The sequence below is a fragment of the Phoxinus phoxinus genome, assembly GCF_949152265.1.
Source record: "Phoxinus phoxinus genome assembly, chromosome: 6".
Lineage (NCBI taxonomy): Eukaryota > Metazoa > Chordata > Actinopteri > Cypriniformes > Leuciscidae > Phoxinus > Phoxinus phoxinus.
Genome location: NC_136881.1, coordinates 40,605,173 through 40,619,713, shown reverse-complemented (window position 1 = coordinate 40,619,713; position 14,541 = coordinate 40,605,173). Strand labels below are relative to the sequence as shown.

The following is a 14,541-nucleotide window of genomic DNA, read 5'->3' as shown; positions in this document are numbered from 1 at the left end:
GATTATGGAATAGAATAGCTCCTGCAGCAGGTGGATTAGAGCAAGTAGCATCAAGCTACACGACACAATTTAAAAGATCAATATTAAACTTTTACTTAAAGCTCACTTTAAGCCACCATCGAGTAAGATAGGATATTTGTACCATATTCCGGTCGCGGTTTAAAATGGTTTTAAGTCATAAAAAGATGTTGAAATATGGTATAATAAAGCAATTTAGCCTATCTGCAGCTAATGGCTAACTTACGCCTTGCTTGGCAATACTGTAAACATTCTTAATTCATATGAAAATACCCAAAATTGCACGAAAATCACACACAAACCACATATACTCGAAATCGTGCATTTATTAGCTTCTTGTTTCAGGTGAAGAGATGTGTCTTAGCTTTGTCATCACGGATAACAGGACCACGTCATGCAGAAGGGCAGGATTATTGTCACGTTGAACCACGTGAGATGATTGACAGCTGTACAGCGAATGAGACTTGCGTACATTACTGACACAAATCAGGAAGAGGAGACCCAGATCTCTCTGTGTTCGCTGTTTGAGTTTTATCATAAACACTATCGAGTCTTAAATCTTTCTAATGATGTTCAGTTTGTCCAGATAAAATAAGTAAGAGTGTGATGTTTTAACGAGTAATGAATGTTGAACAACAATCTGTTGTGATTAACAATGTGATCTGTTATCTTTGCCGCGAAAGGGGGTAAATTTGTGTTTTTGGTAATCCAGTTCTGTAGGTGGCGCTGTCACAATAAACTAGGGTCCTAAAACTGCGGTCCTAAAACTGGGGTCCTGAAACTGCAGCCTCCCGTTGTGCAGGAATACCCTTCTCATAATTTCACAATCATTTGACTTGAATCACTGATCTCATGTAGAGTCCAATTTATGAGTTAAATTTATTTTATTAATTCTAGCTGCATAATATTATTATCCTTTTCAATGAAATCCAAATGATCAAATCAATAATAATAAAAAATATATGTGTTTTTTTTTTTTTTGCGCACACAGACATCAATATTTAGCGTATGAATCTCAGCAATGGTGACAACCTCTGATCATAAGCTCATTATTTATTCATGCAGCAATACATGATGGGAGCCATGAATGAGTTTTGATTGGTGCAAACCAGAATGCACTGCAACATGCTTTATAAATGTCACCATTGTTGAGATGAACAGTCTGATTCATAATGTCTGTTTTTTGTTTTTGTTTTTGTACAAGAGAAACTTTTTAGAAATTATTTGGATTACATTGTAAAAGTTTAAAATATTATGGTCAAGTCCAGTACTTCTATAGTTAATAAAGTTAACTTAAGTCACAAATTGGACTCCATTTGAGTTCAGTGATTCAGGTCAAATGATTGTGAAATAATGATTATGTTAAAACACAACCAACACCATCTGATCACCGTTTGTTCATCTGGCTGTTATAACTCATGTACAGCAGCCAAACAAAAACTTAAAGTTAATAATTTAAGGATGAAGAGCCCAACTAAAACACACACTGATCTCCATAATGGTGACTTTAATTATGGTTTTCTCCTTCAGTGATTCTGCTTGTTAACATCAGGTGTCTTCAATGTTGGCAATAACATATATTTTGTAAATTTTACTCATTTTAAATGGTTAACATTTAAGGAATTAATTTGATTAATTATTACTCAATTCTAATTTGTTAAATTTAATTAATAATATTGCTTGTAATCTGTTGCCTCATTTTTATTAATTAAATATAAATAAAATCTATGTTTTATTTTTTACAGTGTAACATTTAAGGAATTAATTCGATTAATTTTTACTCAATTCTAATTTGTTAAATTTAATTACTAATATTGCTTGTAATCTGTTGCCTCATTTTTATTAATTAAATATAAATAAAATCTATGTTTTATTTTTTACAGTGTAACATTTAAGGAATTAATTTGATTAATTATTACTCAATTCTAATTTGTAAAATTTAATTAATAATATTGCTTGTAATCTGTTGCCTCATTTTAATTAATTAAATATAAATGAAATCTAAGTTTTATTTTTTACAGTGTATAATGATAGTGAATATAATCCCAATCATTCACAAACTGTGTGAGTGTACAAGTGTGACTTGCAAAAACACAGCTCAAGCAGCAAGAGAAAAAATAAAGTGTTGGCATCAGCAACCCAACTAAAGCAAACACTGATCTCTATAATGGTAACTTCAAATCAAACATTTTCAATTAAACATCTCAATAACTACTTCTGTAGATGTATGACACAAATAAAGTCATACTGGTTAATAATACGTGTAATAATGTGTTATGGCTGGAAGTCAGTTGTAGTTCTTGTGTTTCTCTATTTTCTGTTCTTGTGTTCCTCTTTCCTTCAGTGATTCTGCTTGTTAACAGCAGGTGTTCATCACTAATGCTCAACAATCACTTACATATTCACTTCATTATCTCACTGCGTCAATGTTACTTTTACTCTTTGTAGTGTGGATTTTCCTGTGGGGTTGAAAGGGTTAACAGTGTAAGATAAAAAGACACACCCACGAAAAGTATTTAAACAGTAATAAACTCTAAGTTATAAAACAGGTTTATACTGGCAACACTGTTGCCAGTAGTTTACTGTAAAATGTAGTTGCCAGGCAACACTGTTGCCAGTAGTTTACTGTAAAATTTAGTTTTTCGGGTCACCATTGTGCTGAAGAGTAGAGCCTGTGCTTAACTCCAGGGGAAGATCTTGAAACATTGATGATACGTTGTATGTTGCTTTAATTAACAGGCGGATAACTGTGTAATTGCTGGTCCAGTGGAATTTTTTTTTATGTACTCAAGTTTTTTAGTGGTTTCTAATGAAAGTTCTTAACTCTTTTCTCACATTATTAATGCATAACACATTTTAGTTACTACATTTAAATGACAGTTGGTCAATTTAAGGCAGTCAGTTTCTGCAAGTGAAATTAGTTTTAACTAGAGTTTTAATTTAGTGCATTTTACAGTAACAAGCTGTATATTACAGTAAAATACTGTAGATTACAATAAATAATTGTACAATTAACAGTAAATTAGTTTACTGTAAAAAAAACCCGGTAAGGTCTAACAGTGTACTGTAATGGCATATTTTTTTAAGGAATGTTAATGTATGCAACAATGTGAAAGACGTACATGCAAGCAATTCTAAGATCAGCCCAATATAGTAATTTTTGGAAAAATTACATTAGGTCAATAAAATACAGTTCAGTTTAATTTTCAAAAAAATTACATTAGGTCAATGCAGTTAAGTTTGATTTTAAGGAAAATTACATTATGGTCAATGTAATTATGATAATTCAGATAGAAATAGTTTGATTACATCTGACAGACATGATTACAAACAGCTTTATTAATGTAATAATTTTATGTGGAAATTTGCCACATGCTTATTATACATTCAGCTGTGAATGCACTCAGGCTAAAGAAAATGAATAGTTGAATAAAGACATTGTTTTTTTTTTGTTTTTTTTTGCGCATAAAAGGTATTCTTGTCGCTTGACAAACGTATGGTTTAGCAACTGTAGTCACTTGGACTATTTTAACGATGTCTTTAATAACTTTTCGGGCCAGCGAGTTTCAATCCCTTAGAAAGCCTATGGAGGAGTGATCCAGCTCTCAGATTTATCTCAGATGAACGAAAGTCTTACGTTAGAACAACATGAGGCTGAGTAATTACTGACAGAATTTAAATTTTTGGGTGAACTAACCCTTTAAGCATAAAAGGCCTTTAATATTTTTTAAGTGTTTCGCTTCTTCTGTATCCTCAGGAATGCCTTGGAATTTTTTGTAGTTTCATTCTCTCATAAACCCAATGAGAACCAATGGCTACACATGAGCTTATACCCCGTAGCACACGCAGTTGTCTTGTTTTTAAAAATATTTTCAGATATTTTCAGTTGTTATTCATACACAACATACTGTTTGTTGACACAGCTCTTACCATATTCTTTGACCTCAAAGTCAGCAGTAAATGTCTTCCGAGGAGTGTTTGTGTACCGAGTGACAACCTTCCAGATCCCAAGACTGAAACATACAGAAAACAAACATGAAAATGTCAGATTTCTATGACATTAAAACAAATGATAATAAACAGAGTGATATTTTGTTCTTATAAAATTGTGACCCGTGCTAGCAAAATGAGTCAGAATGAACACATTTAAAAATTTGTTTTTGTTATTTTCACATTCTCCATAAAAAAGCCCCCTCAAACTTAAATCGGACACATAAAAAATTACTGGGCTAACGTTACACCTGGTTGAAGTCGATAGAGTCAAGTCAAGTTTGAGAAAAATTCCATAACAAAAATCACCTAGCAACCATACCTTAAACTTTCTGGTATTTAAAGGGACAACATATGTTCAATTTCATGGAAAATATTTATATAAAGAATATTTAATATTGTTACCTAACTGATTTTTCTGCTTAGCAGGCTACCATGTAGCTGCACGATTCCTGTGTCTGTTGTCATGGAGACTTGGACTCTTATTTTGAAGTCATGTGCTTCCATGTTGCTTTGTCCACCTCATGTTTCCCTGCTGCTCTGTTGCCTCATAGACATAATAAATACATAGATTCCCTATTGGCCGCAGCAGGCCACTGGATCGTACGTCAACGGTGCCGCCATATTGCGGAGGGCAAATTTCCCATAACTCTCATAACGGGTATTGAGAAAAATGCCTGCTTAGTGTGCTGCTTGGGGCTGTACAAATCGCCGTACAATTGAAAAGAGGTCTCGGGGAATTACAAGACTGAACATTTGTTTCTGGTTGTATTTGGTCATTATAAAATTAGTAATAGTAACGTTAGTTGGCCACCGGAGTCAGTCAGACTAAAATAGCGATGTCACTAGTTACCTTAGCTGTGAAAGTTGAGACATGAGTTGACATGATTCATATGATCGGTTTAGCTAATTTTATATTTTATATTATAAAGTAAATTTCCTGATATAACAATCTATATTTTCTTAAAACTGACTTTTATGACAAGTACTAGTTTCGGTATTGGCCACATACAAAAAAATCGGATCAGAGCAATAAATTGGAATTGAGCACAAGGCTCGCAGTGTGAATGTAGCCTCAGACACCATAAGCAATACGAAATATGTTGTCAGTTCACTCAGGTTGAATAGCTTCAGTCCTGTGACCTGTCAGACTTTCACACACCTGGCAACATCAGGAATGGCGTATAATCCAGACTTCATCCCTTTCTCTGTTTGTATCTTCTCTGATGAAACTGTGATGCCTTGTGGATTCTTCAGAAACACAGAAATCAGAATTAACACTGTGTTTGCTGAGATGCAGTGCAATGACCCAGCTAACAGACTTTTGTTAAGAACGTTCTCCAAATATTCATTGTTGGTTCCGGGAATGTGAAAATGTCCAGTTTTATTGACGTTAGAGGAAAGTGTTTAAAACGTGTTTGTGTTGTGTGTGTGTGTGTGTGTGTGTGTGTGTGTGTGTGTGTGTGTGTGTGTGTGTGTGTGTGTGTGTGTGTGTGTGTGTGTAATTATAAAAAGGTGTACCATGATCTCCACCGTGACTGCAGACTTATTCAGTGCTATCATGTGAGCCATCAGAGAGAAAATCCTGTATTTGACTGTAAAAGAGATCAAAGATAAAACTAACCCTAATAAAAGCAGCATCCAGTTCACATTGCACATTACTTTTTATTATTCACTCTATATTTGTCATGTTTTAGCACTAAATCTTACCTGTGCTAGCAGGCGTGTAGATGGGCTTGTCTGTCTGTACAAATATATATCCAGACTGGAATGAGACCATGACCACTTTCTCCAGGATTTTGGATGGAAACTGAGCTTGTAGATACACATACTGCTTCTCCAGAGGATCATCAGAGAAATAGTTCTGATCATCAGGGATCTAAAGAATAGAAAAATGAATTAGTCCTGTGCAAATTTTGAATAAAAGAAAAAGCATTTTTCCATTTAAATCACATGAAATTACATAAGGTGGCATCACCTTTATATCTGTAATGAACTGGTAATTGTTTTTTGCAGTCAGTGTCACTGTTTTGAACAGCATCTCCACGTCTTTCTTTGGGAAGTTCATCACTGTGATCTTTACATCAACAGGTACTCCAGAGTAATCCTGCGCCTCCACAAACACGTTCTCTGAGGAACCCACTCTCAGCAAATTAGGAGCTGACAGAACAAACCTGAGGAGATCAAATCACAGCGTTTTAAATCTTCAAAACAGATTATTCCCCACACTGTAAAATACATAATTCTTACTAGGTTTTGTTGAGTTAGTCAATTGCAGGGTGAAAATAACAAGTTACTCAATCGTTTGAGTGACGCTTACTTGAAATAAGTAAGTAGCAACAAAGGATGCAATGACGTTACGAAACCAGTGAGTGGCAGCAGTGCATTAAAGCGTGCTTAAGGAAGGAAGAAGCAGCACCACTTGTGAGAGCACACTGTAAAAAATAAAACATAGATTTCATTTAAATTTAATTAATTAAAATGAGGCAACAGATTACAAGCAATATTATTAATTAAATTTTACAAATTAGAATTGAGTAATAATTAATCAAATTAATTCCTTAAATGTTAACCATTTAAAATGAGTAAAATTTACAAAATATATGTTATTGCCAACATTGAAGACACCTGATGTTAACAAGCAGAATCACTGAAGGAGAAAACCATAATTAAAGTCACCATTATGGAGATCAGTGTGTGTTTTAGTTGGGCTCTTGACCCTTAAAATAATAACTTTAAGATTTGTTTGGCTGCTGTACATGAGTTATAACAGCCAGATGAACAAAAAGAAATGTTGATCTGATGGTGTTGGTTGTGTTTCATAATTTCACAATCATTTGACTTGAATCACTGATCTCATGTAGAGTCCAATTTATGAGTTAAATTTATTTTATTAATTCTAGCTGCATAATATTATTATCCTTTTCAATGGAATCCAAATGATCAAATTAATAATAATAAAAAATATATCTGTTTTTTTTTTAGGCGCACACAGACATCAAGATTTAGTGTATGAATCTCAGCAATGGTGACAACCTCTGAGCTCATTATTTATTCATGCAGCAATACATGATGGGAGCCATGAATGAGTTGTGATTGGTACAAACCAGAATGCACTGCAACATGCTTTATAAATGTCACCATTGTTGAGATGCACAGGCTGATTCATGATGTCTGTTTGTTTGTTTTTTGTACAAGAGAAACTTTTTAGAAATTATTTGAATTACATTGTAAAAGATAAAAATATTATGGTGTACAAAGCCAGTACTTCTATAGTTAACAAAGTTAACTTAAGTCACAAATTGTACTCCATTTGAGTTCAGTGATTCAGGTCAAATGATTGTGAAATAATGATTATGTTAAAACACAACCAACACCATCAGATCACCGTTTGTTCATCTGGCTGTTATAAACTCATGTACAGCAGCCAAACAAAAACTTAAAGTTAATAATTTAAGGGTGAAGAGCGCAACTAAAACACACACTGATCTCCATAATGGTGACTTTAATTATGGTTTTCTCCTTCAGTGATTCTGCTTGTTAACATCAGGTGTCTTCAATGTTGGCAATAACATATATTTTGTAAATTTTACTCATTTTAAATGGTTAACATTTAAGGAATTAATTTGATTAATTATTACTCAATTCTAATTTGTAAAATTTAATTAATAATATTGCTTGTAATCTGTTGCCTCATTTTAATTAATTAAATTTAAATTAAATCTATGTTTTATTTTTTACAGTGTAACATTTAAGGAATTAATTTGATTAATTATTACTCAATTCTAATTTGTAAAATTTAATTAATAATATTGCTTGTAATCTGTTGCCTCATTTTTATTAATTAAATATAAATAACATCTATGTTTTATTTTTTACAGTGTAACATTTAAGGAATTAATTTGATTAATTATTACTCAATTCTAATTTGTAAAATTTAATTAATAATATTGCTTGTAATCTGTTGCCTCATTTTAATTAATTAAATATAAATGAAATCTATGTTTTATTTTTTACAGTGCATGCCCGATAGATTCTGTCACTGTGCTGTTTTTTGTTTTGTTTTGTTTTTACTGTCTGTCGCTAATCAGGGCCAGATCCGGCCCACATCTGGCACACATAGAAAGATGATCTGGCCCACATGCAGCGTGGAATGACCGCTCCTGTTTGTCAGATCTGGGCCACAAGCAGGCCATAGCAATGCCACATGTCAGCCAAGAGCAAAGAAATAAACCACAACTGGTCCTTTTATTGAGAATTAACAGAGGTTAAACTCTAATGTGTTTCATTTGAAATCACCATAACAGTGATTAGTGTGTCCATTAGTTTGGGTCTTAACTCTTATTCAATCTTATATATCTTTTAGCTGCTGTGGCAGTGAGTATTTAAAGCACATTTGCCGCAGCAAAGAAAGCTGATGTGAAATTAGATCAGGTGATGATACTTTTTATGGTTTTATAATCATCATGAAATCACAGAATTTTCAGGATTTAAATTGAATCAAAGCTAATTGTATTTAACTATAAACACATTTCTGATACAGTCCCTGTTCCGAGAAGGGTATTCCTGCACAACGGGAGTGGCTGCAGTTTCAGGACCCCAGTTCTAGGACCGCAGTTCCAGGACCCTAGTTTATTATGACAGCGCCACCTACAGAACTGGATCACCTAAAACACAAATTTAACCCCTTTTGCAAACAAAGATTATAAGACCCCTTTAACCCCAAAGATCACATTGTTGATCACAACAGATTGTTGTTCAACATTCATTACTCGTTAAAACATCACACTCTTAATTATTTTATCTGGACAAACAGAGCATCATTAGAAAGATCTAAGACTCGATAGTGTTTATGATAAAACTCAAACAGCGAACACAGAGAGATCTGGGTCTCCTCTTCCTGATTTGCGTCAGTAATGTACGCAAGTCTCATTCGCTGTACAGCTGTCAATCATCTCACGTGGTTCAGCGTGACAGTAGGCTGATCTTGCCCTTCTGCATGACGCGGTCCTGTTATCCGTGATAACAAAGCTAAGACACACCTCTTCACCTGAAACAAGAAGCTAATAACTGCACGATTTCGAGTATATGTGGTTTGTGTGTGATTTTCGTGCGATTTGGGGTATTTTCATATGAATTAAGAATGTTTACAGTATTGCCAAGCAAGGTGTAGCCATTAGCTGCATATAAATTGCTTTATTATACCATATTTCAACATCTTTTTTTGACTTAAAACCATTTTAAACCACGACCGGAATATGGTACAAATACTCGATGGTGGTTTAAAGTGAGCTTTAAGTAAAAGTTTAATATTAATCTTTTAAATTGTGTCGTGTAGCTTGATGCTACTTGCTCTAACTTTAATCCACCTGCTGCAGGAGCTTTTCTATTCCATAATCTTATTTTTTTAAATATATATTTTTTTCTAATGAGACTTAGGATCAAGGTGGATCTTGATACTATGTACTAAACTAAACCACCTGGATCCTAGAACTGCGGTCCTGAAACAGCAGCCGCCGCTATATCATCCAGTTCGGTAGGTGGCGCTGTCACAAAAAAAACTAGGGTCCTAAAACTGGGGTCCTGAAACTGCAGCCTCCGGTTGTGCAGGAACATACTACTGCCTGTTCCAGCAGTTCTGCAGCAAAAATATTTTGACAGCAATGAGCATAACAAATTAGTCTATAGTGAAACACACAGACATCAACAATTAGTGTATGAATCTCAACAATGGTTACAATCAAAAGTGCTATGCAGCAATGCATACTGGGTAGCAGCATTGTACAAAACTCAAGCATGCACTGCAGCATGAATAAATTATGCAGCTGAATTGTCCTACTATTGTCCAATATTTTGTTTAACCCTAAATATTTGCTTTTTTTTGCTGTTGTTTTTGTTCTGACATTTAGTAGCTTTCTTGTGATGTCCAGATCTGATTATCTGAATATTTTGTTGATTGTCACCATTGTTGAGATTCATATGCTGATTGTTAATGTCTGTGTTGGTTTTTACTGTGTGCTTGTTGGCCTCATTGTTGTCAAAACCGTATTGCTGCAGAATTGCTGGAACACAAAAATTGTGTTAAACCTGTATTTATGATTCAACAAAATTGATTGGTTTGATTAGATTCAAATGACATAATAAATATTTTTTTTTTTCATGATGATTATAAAGCCATTATGATGTAACCATCATCACCTGATCTCATTTCACTTTAGCTTGCTTTACTGCTGTAAATGTGTTTTACAAACACACTGTCACAGGAGCCTCTAAAGACAAAACATGTAGTAAGAGTTAAGAACCCAACTAATGGAAACACTAATCACTGTTATGGTGACTTCAAATGAAACAGAGTTAAACCTCTGTTAATTCTCAGTAAAAACGTTTGTAGACGTCTGAGAGAAATAAAGTCAGTCTGGTTAGTAATAATAAGCATAAATGAGTACATCTAAAGTAAATGACCAAGTATATATACAAATTAGTTTTAAGTTACTGGAACTCTCTTGTAAGTGTACTCTACTAGACAGGCACTTGTTAGTACTACATACTATTACTATTTCACTTTACTTGTTTTTTTTCAAGGCAATGGGTTTGCATACTTTTTTTAAGTAAGGTTTAGTAATTGGATTTTACAGTGCAGCTAACAGATTTTGTTATAAGAATGTTCTCCAAATATTCAGTGTTGGTTCTGGGATCATGAAAAATGTCCAGTTTTCTTGACGTTAGAAGAACGTGTTTTAAAAGGCATAATGTTCCTCAAACATTCTTTCAACTTAATTTTGATTTAAAATTAAACATTACAGGAACGTTGATTTCTAACATTCCAAGAACATAAAAAGTCCAGTTTCCTGAATGTTAATATAATGATTGAAAGAAAGAGAAATAAGAACACAAACTACAACTTTATTCAGATACAGTCTTAGATGAACTGAAGATAAAAGACATTAAATCTCTCAAGATCTGATTAAACAACTCCACGAACAGCATTACCAGCTTCACTTATTACTAACCAGACTCACTTTATTTCTGTCACACGTCTACAGAAGATCTTATTGAGGTTTAGATGTTTCGTTTAAGGTCACCATGATGGAGATCAGTGTTTGCTTTAGTTGGGGTCTTGATTAGTGAGCATTATTGAGGACTTTTTTCTCACTTTCCCCCCAAAGTCATCTTGAATGTTGAATTGTCAATACATTTGACAATTTTGAGAACATAATGTTCTCAAAGAGAGAACATTACATAAATTGACTTCATACATTGATTTTGATTTTCCTAAAATATTTTTTGTCACTATTATCAATGACCATTAACAAATCCCTTTGGTTGCGCACTTGGAACTTTACTTACTTAATTGTAATTTTTTCCAATTGATGCAGCTTTACAACAGGACATCAGTTGATTTGTGTCAAAGGAAGAGAAGTAATTTCTATATGTGTGTATGTATATATATATATATATATATATATATATATATATATATATATATATATATATATATATATATATCCTATGTCCTTAAACCTATGTCCTAAAAAAACATGTGAAACCATCAATTGGGATTAAATAATCCCTCTATATTTGTGACAATTTTGTAAGTTTTGAGTCACACAGACTTCAATATCCAGCATGCAAAACACAACCATGGTAACAATTAAATTAAATTTAAGTTAAATTATCAAGTTCTCTCTACAGTTATTTTTTAGTTACTAGAACTCTTGTGTTAGTGAACTATACTAACTAAGCATGTGTCAGTACCACATACTATTCCTATTTCACTTTACTTGTTTTTTTTAGGCAATCGGTTTCCTGATATTTTCCTAGTAATGTGAACTCTAATGAGAAGTTAACACAACTAATGATTTTGATTCAAGAGTACTTGAGTATACTTGATCATAACATTTCTATAGAAAACTTGTTAAAGTTGTGCCAAATAAAAATGAATACACTACTTGGAAATTTTCTCTAACGTCAAGAAATGGACATTTTTCACGTTCCCAGAACCAACACTGAATATTTGGAGAACGTTCTTATAACAAAAATCTGTTAGCTGGCTCTATGAACAAACGGTGTGTTTAATACTCACAGCGGGTCACACAGTGTGAGGAGGGGTGAGAAGAGAAGAACAACAGTCAGACACAGCAGCTTCACCTCCATCATGTCTCTCTCTGTGTGTGTGTTTCTGTGAACCTGCAACAGCTCAGATTTATACCCGCCTCCGTGACCCTCACAGTCCAAACTGCTATTTATCTATCTATCTATTTGTTTCCTTTTTTGTTTGCAGTTTGTTTTACTGGAAATTACACAAGGGGGACTTTAAGTTCACCATGTAGAATGAAACAGTATGCACGTATTGCTATGTTTAAAATAACTGTTTTTAATTTTTATTTTCTACATGGATACTTTGATTTCTCTCAGGGAACTGAATTTAGTTAACACAAACATTCAGAATTAAAGACCAGTTCAAATTTGTCCACTAGACTTAGTTTAGTGACTCCTCCTGTAAACTTGTCATTGTTACTCCAGAAAAAAATTATAATTTCATGATCAGCAGGGTTGAAAACCATGATATATGTCTGCATGAAATAACACGTCAGTCAAATTGAGGGAAGTTTTCCCGTAAATTACCTGCAAATGTGAATGTAACCTTTGGTAAATTGGCAGCTGCTCTGTTGATTTTTTAGGGGTCATGAAATGTGTAAACTGCAGAACTGCAATGATGTCTGAAATGAGTCCACTGAAAATGAATATCCCTTAATATAAAACTGCAAACACCTTATGTGTAATCGTGAATGAATTAAAAACATGACATTAACTAACATCTTTGCAGTTCACATTTAGTGAACAGTAGCACACATGTATGTGCTAAAGTATTTAGCAAGGAGATTGTCACTGCATCAGCAACTACACAGTTCCTGCGTTTAAATAAAGCAACGGGCAGCATAACATCAGTGTTACTCTGCTCATCTTTGACTGAAGCACAGGCTCTACTCTCCAGCACAATGGTGACCCACAAAACTCATTAATTAAACTAAAAGATCTCTCCTGTATCATCTTGTGCAAAACACATAAAAGACTTCAGTTTAATATTTACTCTCTTTATCAGTTATTGACTTCGCATAACTTTTTTCTATGAACTTTTACTAATATTTCAGTGAAAATAAATTCTTTTGTATAGTAAATCTGACTGTTAAATTTTACAGAATATTGCTGTTTTTCCTTGATTTTACGGTAATCTACTGGCAGCTGGGTTGCCAGCAAAATGCAGTTTTTCTACAGTTTTATGCCGTAAATTAATTTACAGTTGATTACCGTTAAATTACACTTCACTGTTTTTTTTTTTAATTGACACATTTAACCCTTTAAACCCCACTCCAAAATCTTCAGTTTTAAATGAACACTTGTGTGTCCACACTACAGGGTGTTGGAGTAACACTGAAGCAGTGTTGAAGTTAATTATATAATTCAGTGATTAATTAACTGATGATTGAGCATTAGTGATGAACACCTGACAAGGACAGAGGAACAACAAGAAGATAAAAAAGTGAAACAAGAACTACAACTTACCTCAGAAGACATTAAAGGACAAGTTCGGTATTTTACACTTAAAGCCCTATTTACAGATCGTATCTGATGAAATAGAACGGTTAAGTTTAAAATTTGGACACATGTTCCAGTCCCGAGAATTTTGGGTTTATTTCGCTTCCCCCCACCCACACACAATGGTTGTCTATGGCCACTGGAAGATTCCTTCCTAAAACACATTAAACTTTCGTTTACAAAGACGTGAAACTCACCGAGTGGTCAGGGGTGTTCACTGATACGGGCCCAAAAAAAAAACGCTGAAAAAGATGCATTCCAACAGGTTTTATCGTAGTGTTTGTCCAACTCCATTGATTGTATTGAATGTGCTGTGTGAGGTACGTTATTCCTCCGCCGCTTCTTCTGCTTCTTCTGTGTATTAAATAAAATGCCAGCGGTTTGCTTGCAATCGGCAAAGGTGCATTATCGCCACCAACTGGTGTCTATTATTCAAGCTCTCAACGGAAGAATCTGGGTGTGACGCGTTTGGCAAAATAGGTCCACAAACGCTAAATAAAACTAAAATTCTCGGGACAGGAGCATGTGTCCAAATTTTAATCTTAACCGTTCTATTTCATCAGATACGATCTGTAAACAGGGCTTTAAGTGTCAAATACCGAACTTGTCCTTTAAATCTCTGAAGATCTCAGCAGAGAAGAATTAAACAACTCTAAAAAAATAGTATTACCAGCTTCACTTATTATTAACCAGATTGACTTAATTCATTTTTTCATACGTCTACTGAAATTCCTATTGAGAATTAACAGAGGTTTAGATGTTGTTTTGTTTCATTTGACATTTACCATTATGGAGATCAGTGTTTGCTTTTGTTGGGCTCCTGACTCTTAACTTTAACATTAGTTTTTATTTGGCTGCTTTAACTGTGTATTTATAAGACACATTTGTTGTGGCAGAAGCAAAGCCAACAAAAACAAAATCAAGTGTTGCTGGTTC

General features: G+C 33.8%; 1 protein-coding gene across 2 annotated transcripts in view; it reads right to left on the bottom strand.

The window, feature by feature from the left end:
• LOC306999661 (complement C3-like) overlaps positions 1 to 12,220 on the bottom strand; it is a 223,736-nt gene extending 211,516 nt beyond the window's left edge. For both annotated transcript variants that reach the window (XM_079614534.1, XM_079614535.1), the window contains exons 1-6: positions 12,092 to 12,220; positions 5,987 to 6,182; positions 5,719 to 5,887; positions 5,530 to 5,603; positions 5,171 to 5,259; positions 3,949 to 4,031 (exon numbers count right to left, since the gene is read on the bottom strand). In XM_079614534.1, coding sequence (XP_079470660.1) covers positions 3,949 to 4,031; positions 5,171 to 5,259; positions 5,530 to 5,603; positions 5,719 to 5,887; positions 5,987 to 6,182; positions 12,092 to 12,165 — 685 coding nt within the window. In that variant the 5' untranslated portion in view covers positions 12,166 to 12,220. The remainder of the gene's footprint in view (positions 1 to 3,948; positions 4,032 to 5,170; positions 5,260 to 5,529; positions 5,604 to 5,718; positions 5,888 to 5,986; positions 6,183 to 12,091) is intronic.
• Between the last annotated feature and the right edge of the window lie 2,321 nt (positions 12,221 to 14,541).